The sequence below is a fragment of the Erigeron canadensis genome, chromosome 8 (genome assembly GCF_010389155.1).
Source record: "Erigeron canadensis isolate Cc75 chromosome 8, C_canadensis_v1, whole genome shotgun sequence".
NCBI lineage: Eukaryota > Viridiplantae > Streptophyta > Magnoliopsida > Asterales > Asteraceae > Erigeron > Erigeron canadensis.
Genome location: NC_057768.1, coordinates 846,659 through 856,922, shown reverse-complemented (window position 1 = coordinate 856,922; position 10,264 = coordinate 846,659). Strand labels below are relative to the sequence as shown.

The following is a 10,264-nucleotide window of genomic DNA, read 5'->3' as shown; positions in this document are numbered from 1 at the left end:
GCGGTACCGTGTTATTACATGAATGTATGATTCAACTAGTGTTTCTTAGTCCGGTACAAAGTGCAAACCGCCGTTGTTGTTTTAAAGTGAACGCAATTATGTTGATCGATTATTAAATTTAATAACGCATGTGTGTTTTTTTGGTATACTATGTGAGCAACTTCAGAGAAGGGAAGGGAAGGGACACGCGTAAGGGTTTTTTTTAGAGATATTTTTCTTCTCGTATGATGGTATCAGGAAAATGTCTTATTTTATTATTGTTATCAATTCAATTCATTTAAATTCCACCATATCCTTGGTTTTTTCTAAAATTAGTTTTAAAAAAAAGAATATTAGTTAATGGTTGATGAACAATCCCAAATTAGTTTAGGAGCCGACTGTTTTTTCTATTGATAAGCTATAATCATTTATATATGGGATGTATATGAAAGCATAACTTCACATTCTAAAAGCACATCCAAACACCCCTTAATAAAACATGCAAGCACACCTTAACAAAACATCCAAAGTTATTCATATGATCTTACCAACACAATGAAGATGATGAATAATGGTTGGTGTTGGACTGTTGGTCTAGGGTCGCCGAGAGAAGAGGGTCACCGGGGATAGAAGAGTTATCTACATTTATATAAATATAATTAAAATCAACAATCAGAAACATATTTTGGTGTGCGTAGATACCTTTTTCTGAATGAAATCGATCTTTGGAACATATCGATCTGATAAGCATAAAAGGAAATCGATATGGGTGAGATATTGTCGGGCAAAACGAATAATGGGTCGCGGGACTCGGGAGTGGCCTGAAAAAGAGGGTGGTCGGAGACAGATGGTGGTGGTGTTTGATGGATGTCGCGGCAGCATGTTGGGTGGGTTGGCCGGAGTACGAATATGGAGATGGAGACGGTGTTTAATCGTATTGTGTGCGTCTGTTTTTTGTTTCCTAGTGATGTTGATATGTGTGAGAGATGAGAAAAATACAAAGAACGACCGTCTGATAGATCTTAAACCTAACCTATGTCCAAGGTTAAATTTGACATTTCAAAGGCAGAATTTCCTATTTTAAAAGGGGGTCTTTTGTATTATTAGGTAGTATAGATAGTATAGATCAAAGCAATTAATAAGGGTCTAATATAGGGGAAGAGATTCCCCCAAGTTAATCCCACAACTTAAGTTAAGTTGGGGAAATCTTAACCTTTAAATAAAAATCAATGGTTAAGATTTAAATATCATCTTTGAATCTTGTTGAATCTTGGCCTTTGATTTTCATTTAAGGGTCAAAATTACTTAGTTATGTTAGGGGTAACTTGAAGGAATCTTCTCCCCTAATATAGATATAAAGTTTCAAATTATATTTGGGTTTGTATTTAAGGGTTGGACATACTACATGTCACTACCTGACTTGGGCCAAATAGCTACACTAGCCCAATAAGTTTGGCAAATTATGAGTGACTGCTGTAACATACTCGTATTAAGTTTTCATTATAACCTAACTTGTAATATATTTAATATTTCATTATAACTTATAATATACTTAATAGTCATAAATAAGACATGTTAATTGGTAGGAGACTAAGAGATCCAACCAAGGCCTTAGCCATATTCATCTTAATGTTAATTGGTAGGAGATCAAATATAAACCCGGACATTGCGATTTAAAGCACATCTTTTATTTGTTTGTATTCAACATCATTTAACTTTGTTAACATTAACTATGTAAGGAGGTCAAATATAAATCGAGTAAATCACACGGATTGTCAAACATACAATTATCCTTGGTAAAAAGTTAACTTGACGGACTTATAAATCCTACAAATAGTAGCCGCGCCAGTAGGAACCATGCATGTAAGGAGAGTGAAAAGATGAAAAAGGGCATCATAAATAATCAAACTAATTAAAGGGATCACAACTCATGTAATTTACTTTTATTCGGTTATCAGTTACCGTATGATTAAATTCTAAATGATTGCAGAAATTAAGGATATGATATAAAACTGGAAATGATACACATGTTTCTATCCTTGGAAATTGATGTTGATCATGACAAATGCATTAAGACAGTTTCTTGGTTTTCTATCTTGGGGAATTGAAGGGGATAATCTATAAACACATTCTATTCTACGTGGGCTACTCACAATGACAACACTCGAATATTGAAGATGCTACTCCTCTAGGCACTTGGACAGGTGCATACTACATACATATGTGTTCAAATAGTAGTATGAAGCATTGTGTATGATGTGCTTCTCAAACGGTGTACGATTGTTGAATGGTATCTATGTCGATATTCTTCATTTTCACAACTGATTCCACGTGGCCTTTCAGCGTAAGCAACTCTCGGAGCCTGCATTAAACAATCGTATGATGGTATCAGGAAAAGTCATTAACCTTTTAACACATTAATTTATAAATCTGTCAAAATCGATCATAGACCCTTGGCACATATATTAACTAATTAACCTAACATATTAATACGTTGTAGAGCTTAGTAATTTGACAAAAGGTGCTTGCAGAACCCCCCGTGGGACTAACCTGACTAGTTGACTTGTCTTGAGCAATAGCAATGTTATTGTTTTAGCCCAAATCAAATTGAACTTTGATTAAAAACTCCAGGTAAATAAACAACTGAAAAAATTTGTTCTAATATCTTTTGTGTTCTACTTAGCCTCTGTTTAGAAGTTTTACTTAATGCAACTTTATGAAGATGACATAGATACCATCTAAATAATCTCCATTTTCTTCTCTTTGTGATCTCCAGATTTGATAAGTAATGGTCAATAGGTGTAAGAATTGCAAAAGAAAGGTAATGTACCTTGTCATCTCAGCTCGGCGTTTTGCATCTTCAGCCATTTGATTGAGTTCATTGTAATTGTTTCGTTCAACATGTTGAATCTCTGGTGGATCCAATCCATGAAGTGTCCTCTGTGCCGCAGCCCATTTAAGCTCACGGTCTTCCTTTCCAAAGTTCCTTTTCCTGGTAAAAGCAACCTGCAAAGAGATAAAAATCATTTCAGCTATCCAGTTTTGGCTGCATTATTTCACATATATTTATACAATGTTTTACTTACCCTTTGATCAATGACAAGATCCCAAGCTCTACCACTTATTGCGTATCTGATAAAGAACTTGATGAAATCCAGTGGGATGTAGAATATAATGTTATAAAGCCATATAACTCCAGCCCATCCCCATCCAATCCCTTCAATTGCAGCAAAACTCCAGTTTGCATAAACGGCAATCAAAGTTGCAATCTAAGGGGAAAAAAAAGATAACAAAAGTTAACCAACTCTCTATTCAAGGATGTTATTCAAGGATGTTATATGCTATAGACAGACACACAATTAAATGTGTCATAATGGACGGGTTGGTCTGTTTGGGTAACAGGTGAAATTAGGCTGGGTCCTTTGCCTGTATTATATAACTTGAACAATCATGCAGCTTTCTAGATTAAGTAATTTTTATACATTATACATACACTTCGGACATATTACAACCTGTTCACTTCTAGCTAACTTTTTTATTTTACCCGGTTGACCATTAGAGCTAACACACAACCCAAATCCACCCATTTATAAATAAAGGAATCGAGATTGACAATTATTAGCCAAATACATTAATGAAAAGGAAAAAAGCAGCATGGTTGGATCAGTGGTAAACACCCTTGCCTCTGGAGACAGAGGTCATGGGTTTGATCCTCATCCCATGCAAAGGTTGGAGGGCCTTTTCTACCATTTAGGTAGAAACTGGAAGTAGCCTCTCTACTTAGGTAGAGGTAAGGTCTGCCTACATCTTAACCTCCCCATACACCGTCGAGGTATTGGGGCTCAAAACCCGTGGAAGGCGGCACTGAGCAGTTACTTACTTACTTTCTCTATTAATGAAAAGGAAAGGGGGATTATAACATCTCAACTTACCAATTGAGCACCCAAAAAAGCCCCAAAAAGTAGAGCTCCTGGGCGTTCTTTATAAGACCAACTTCTAGATCGTGTAACGAATATGAGGGCTTGACTGATGGTACTAACTTGTAGATATATTGCTGAGGCTAGCTTTCTAAAGTCATCACGTGCACCTTTCTGTAGGCTTGAAACGCTAAAGACACGCTATAAAATGCCATGAAGTACATCATATAAAATTCAGATAAACAGATAGTAAAATAGCAGTTGATAAAAACCAATGTGCAAATCTAATCTGAAGTGAAACTTCCTTACTGGGAAAAAGTCGGTATCATATGCTACATAGAAGAAAATGACAGTCATCATAGCCAAGTAGCTACCAAGAATGATCCCTGTAGCAAAAATCTCTGACAATTTCCAGCTGTCTGGTTGAGGAGATGGCTTCACTCTATCCTTGGATATTGTCATAATGGTACCTGGAAGTCCGATAGAAAGGTAAGCGTGATTATCAAAGACGCAAACCCATGTACTTGTAGACAGGGATTGAGTTGCGTTTCGTCTCAAACAGGTCAAATCATGAAAAATAGCTAAAAGTAAAACAGGTCAAATGGGTAGAACGAGTTAAAAGTTTCCTAAGGTGAAATTTCAGTGAACCCCCCCAACTCACCAAGACTTATTTTTCCGTAAAAACTTAGATTATAATTGTCCTTGCATCATTTTTTAATCATAAATAACACATTAACTATTAATTAATATAAAGTTCAGAAAATGAAAAGAAGAGTTGTTTATGGAGTATGGGACAACTTGACCCAGCCGATACAGACCTCAAGGTTAATCAATAAAAAGCAATCTGTTAGGTAACACAGCATCAGGGTATGTGTTTTTAAATGGTTACCTATCTAAACAAGAAACTATCGAAAAATGCAATACAGCTATGTTAAAGGCATATACTAACCATCATTAAGAATCGCAATGATCAGCACCATGAAGGGCGGAAAATCAAACTTCCATATGAGAGCTAGTAGCATGAAACCAAGCTGTTAAACAAGGCGAGGAGATTTAGGTCAAACAGTGAAGTAGAAAGCATTCAAAGGGTATAATGGAAGATAAATATGTCACTCTAATGAGCGTTATGTTGAATAGTATAGAATAGAAAAACATAGTAGCATACCACTATACGAATAGTAATGGAAACTGCATAAATCTGCATAAAAGAAATTGTGCATTAGAAAATCAGGGCGTCTTTTAACTGATACAACTAACAGCTATCAGCTGCAACGAAGAATTCTGTAATAACAAAACTAAATGGTTACTGCTTATATTGTAACACATTAGACAAACATATGAGTTTAGCCCATTTCCTTTAAACTTGAGTAATCATTTTGATTAGATATGTCAGAGTGAACAGGTTAGGTAACAGGTCAAAACGGGTGACAGTAGTGGGTCAAGGCACTTCAGATGTCTAACAACACTTTTTATTTGTAACTTGATAAAGGCAAAAGTGCTTATATATTTTTACATAAAACTAATTACAATAATAAGCCAACTCTTTTTAGTAAAAGGTTTAAGCATTATATGCATTTTAATACACTTCTGGAAGATTTTCTACCCATTCAGCCCATTTGACCTGATCTTTCCTAATCAGATCTTGTAGATAAAACGTTGTCACCTTTTAGTTGAATTGTTGATATTCATGGTTTAGAGATGAATGGAGATTCGTCATCAATTACAGATGATCTAATCTGATCAATGGAAGAATTTAACAAGATGTGTAAGAGATGCTTACAATCTGAGCTTGAACTTACAGTGTAGTTTTTCATCCTTTGAAAGATTGCTCGGCTAGTTAGCACAGCACTGATAATAACACTAAGACCAGGTTCTGTCAGTACTATATCGGATGCGCTACGAGCAGCATCAGTTGCATCTGCAACCGCTATACCGATGTCTGCTTTCTTAAGTGCAGGTGCGTCATTCACTCCATCACCAGTCATACCACATATATGCTTTCTTGCTTGCAACCGCTTTACAATCTCATATTTATGCTCTGTAGCAAAAACGTAAATGCGTAAGCCGGGCAACTACCTGATAACTAGAAGGCCATAGTAGAATAACCCGAAGTAATTATAATTCAGCTATTTCCTAGATAATATATGAGTGTGATAATCCTGAAACAATCAATTCAACTATTTCCTGGACTTACCAGGAAAGACACCAGCAAATCCATCAGCCTTTTCAATCAACTCATCAACGGGCAAAGCAATGATCGATTCGTCTTTATTCTGTCCCAGTAATGCAGATGACGGATACATGTTGGTCCCCATTCCAAGACGGCGTCCAGTTTCTTTTCCTATTGCTAGTTGATCACCTACTCAATATTTGAAATGAAATGTGAACTGAAGTAATTATCAAATTCATTTGCACATAATGGATGTGGATTTACTTTATTGCAAAATATTTAGCCTTTTGTTTATGTCCTTAAGTAGCTTCAGTGTCTTCATGATACTTTTTGATAAACTAAAAATCCATACCTGTGATCATTTTTACGCTTACTCCAAGATTCAGTGCCCTTCTGATCGTCTCTGCACTATCATGCCTCGGTGGGTCAAAGAGAGGCATGAGGCCAACAAATTCCCATGGACCTCCTGGGTCCTCCTTCTTTCCTGTAGGGACTTCCTGTTTATAGATAATACTTGTATCAAATTAAACGCCACTTGTACTGTAGGATCTTTTATTTATTAGATAAATTTTGTATACCTGGTATGCTACAGCAAGGGATCGTAAACCACGTTCAGCAAATTTATCTATCACAAGATGAACCCTACGCTCAATGTCTGATTTATTATGTGCAAGATTCAAAATCTGAGAACCATAGAATTCATGCAATTGGTCAGGATCTGATTAGTATAGATGTACATGCACATCAGTAGCTTACCTGTTCAGGGGCGCCCTTACTGACACGATGCATTTTATTTTCACCATCAATATATGTCAATGCTGTCCGCTTATCAGTTGGGTTAAATGGAAGGAAATGGATCTCCCGAATTCCAGCTCTTGCCTAGATAAGAAACTAGAATTATTTCACCGTAGATTCAGTCTATTTACCATATACTGTGCTACATCAATGATGTGAACAGTAGAAGTTCCGTACCTCTTTTGGGTCAGCCAACATGCCTACTATAGCAGCATCTATTGCGTCTTGGTTTTCCAACCGAGAGGCTCTTGCAGCCATCAACACCACCATATCAGCATCCACTCCTTTTGCAAATATCTGCAAATAAAAGATATACATCACAGATACGAAAGTAAAACGACAATTACACAAATTTAGTACTGAAATTTGTAAGCAACCTCTATGAGATTTTTGTCAACAGAAAGCTTGTTCAGAGTCAGAGTCCCAGTTTTATCACTGCAAAGAACATCCATACCTGCCATTTCCTCTATTGCTGTCATTCTTTTTGTGATAGCCCCCTACAGTGATGTAGAGAATTAAAACATACATACATATAAGGTCCTTTAGACGGAAAAAAAAACCTCATGCATGAAACAACATAGCGACCAAGAACTTTTATCAACCTGCTGAGATAAGCGATGGGAACCAATTGCCATTGTGACAGATAAAACTGTTGGCATTGCAATAGGAATTCCACCGATGAGAAGGACTAGCAAATTGTCAATTCCAGGACGATATTTACGCCCTTGAATTGGATACATCACAATGATTTCCACTATCATTCCTACCGCAATTGAACATATACAAAAGTTCCCAATTGCTGTCAGAACCTGCAAGTTTTGACATCTATATTACCATATCATGCATCATAAAAATACAAAGATATAACAAGAATAAAAAAAAATGTATATAAACAGGAACTGGTATCTAATTGCCTGCTGTTAGTTAACAAGAAACCAGAAAGAACATAGCTAGCATACCTTCTGAAAATGACCAACTTGGTTTGTGGAGTCTACAAGATGTGCAGCCTTTCCAAAGAAGGTATGCACACCTGTGGCAATGACCACTGCTTCAATCTCCCCCTGTTTGCATGTAGAGCCTGAATAAACTCCATCCCCGGATTGCTTTGTCACGGGAAGGGACTCTCCAGTGAGTGCAGACTGCAGTCTCAACCAATAAGTAAAAGGATATATCAAATAGTTCAGTATAAAATAAAGATAATCATCATAATAATAAATAACAACCTGGTCTATCTTTAATGGATCACCCTCAAGAAGTCGAGCATCTGCTGCAATAATATCTCCGAGTTTAATACTGATTATATCACCTGGAACAAGAATGGCTGCATCTTCCTCATTCCATTTTCCATCGCGAAGCACCTAAAAAATTTCATGTGGACTGGTTAATCTAACGTATACAACACGTACGAAAAATTTAAAACTCTCACACACACTTAATTTCACCGAAAATCCTTGATTAATATTAAATCAGCAGAAAAAATGTTACTGCCAATACCTTCGCTTTGGGCGCAAGATGTGCCATAAGAGCTGCTGCTGCATTACCAGCATTGTTCTCCTCTATAAAGCTTATTGTTGAATTGATGAGAAGCAGTGTGATGATCCCAACAAAATCCTGCCAATCAGGTGGTTTACCCTGCAAAATAACCAAGTTTCATGAACCATACGGTAAACAAAAAAGGTAAGTGAGTGGGAACCCTCTAGTCACATGTAATGTCTTAGTACCCAGAACGCACACCGCATAGAACTCATGCCCGGTAAAGCACCATCCTCACACATGAATCACAAGATATAGTTTCTCCCCTGTGACCTATAGCCTTCATCTGTGGCCCATGTGGTCACATGGTGGCAGCACCACTGGGGTGTCACTCCTTTGTATACGGTAACACAATACTTTTATCACACAAACAATCAACTAGTGATATTTATATACAGTTTAGATTGCTTACTCCTCCGTTAGCAAGTGCGATAGCCATAATCGCAGCAACTTCCATAACCCATGATAGGGGGTTCCACATAAACCCTAAGAACTTCAAAAACTTGCTTTCCTGCAAATTTACAGCTTTCAATGAATCTCAAATCACCTCAACAGAGATATACAAAGTGTCATATCAGAATCGGAAACAGTAGTTACCTTCTTCTCTTCAAGCTTGTTGTAACCGAAAATCTCCAATCTTTTTGCAGCATCTTCTGATGTAAGCCCATCTTTGGAACACCTCAAACTTTCGAAAACTTCCTCAATTGGAATTGTTTCCTATAATTCAAAATAAATTCATTACTCATACAATAAATCCGAAAAAAAAATAAATCGTAATCATTGACACCAATATCGACGATTCCTTACTAAATCGACTGCTTCTTTCTTCACGGCTTCCATTATATCATCTGTCTCCCCCATCCTTGGTTCTTAATTAGTTTCTCAGCTCTCTACACTTCACAAGATAACCTTAATAGCAAAGACTGCACCTTTAAAAACCCGAACCGATCAACTTTTGGATTCACAAAACACAAACCATCAAATACAAAAACTACAATTACAATAAACTTATAAAATATTCAATCATCTAATTTAATCATCCAATAATACATATAGCTTGTAAATGAGGAAAGTAGTAAGTGTTATCAAAATGAACTAAAACTGCCACGTGTCATCGGTCACCCTCTTTCCTACCTGTTTCACTATCAGAATTGTTTCATTTGAATAAATTAATTATAATACTAAATATATATATATATAGTGAGTTTAAGGCCCATTCAAAAAGGCGAAAACTTTTAAATTACGTATTAGATATAAATTCATATATAATCAGCTCTAACTTACACAATATTTAGCTAACCGCACATAATCACATCAATCATCTAAAAATAAGTCGATATTTAAAATCACACGAAAACCAAATCGAACTCGAATTACGGATATATATATATATACCTGCAAACAATGACCGATGACGCAAGAGTTGTTGAATTAGGTAGAGAAGACTGTTCGCTTTGACAAATAATTGTTTTATTTTATATATATATGTGTATAGATATATAGATATAGATAATATAGATGAAAGTAAGTAGTAAGAGCTGCTAATACATTGCGGGAAGCTCGGCTAGTTCAATATAAGAGTAGTGTAATATGATGGTATAAGAAAGGGCAAAAGAGTCATTTTGTATTATGATTGTGATGAATTTGGCGGGTACCACTAATTAGACTTTCAATCAAAAAGGAGAAGAGATATATTTAATTTTTAATTGGTGATTGGGAGATAAAAACACCATTAAAAATTGGCAGTTACTTGTCAAAATGAGAGAAAGATGTTTGGTGGTTGATAGAGATGTAATTGGAATGATTCTATGACTATTTTGTCTTACTAATGATGATAACACTATGGTTTTTGTTTATGTATGTATGTATG

At 36.1% G+C, this 10,264-nt stretch overlaps 1 protein-coding gene across 1 annotated transcript; it reads right to left on the bottom strand.

Annotated features, from left to right (window-relative positions):
• Window positions 1–1,963: 1,963 nt before the first annotated feature.
• Window positions 1,964–9,931, bottom strand: LOC122579889 (ATPase 4, plasma membrane-type-like). The gene is made up of 22 exons (XM_043752148.1): window positions 9,790–9,931; window positions 9,202–9,323; window positions 8,992–9,111; window positions 8,807–8,905; window positions 8,356–8,493; window positions 8,085–8,219; window positions 7,821–8,000; window positions 7,464–7,670; window positions 7,239–7,358; window positions 7,039–7,158; window positions 6,823–6,945; window positions 6,645–6,749; window positions 6,419–6,563; window positions 6,091–6,255; window positions 5,696–5,934; window positions 5,062–5,094; window positions 4,846–4,927; window positions 4,206–4,366; window positions 3,912–4,097; window positions 3,066–3,248; window positions 2,810–2,985; window positions 1,964–2,341 (listed from the first exon to the last, which is right to left on the bottom strand). The coding sequence occupies exons 2-22, from the start codon at window positions 9,253–9,255 to the stop codon at window positions 2,245–2,247; spliced, it is 2,868 nt and encodes a 955-aa protein (XP_043608083.1). The 5' UTR covers window positions 9,256–9,323; window positions 9,790–9,931; the 3' UTR covers window positions 1,964–2,244.
• Window positions 9,932–10,264: the final 333 nt, after the last annotated feature.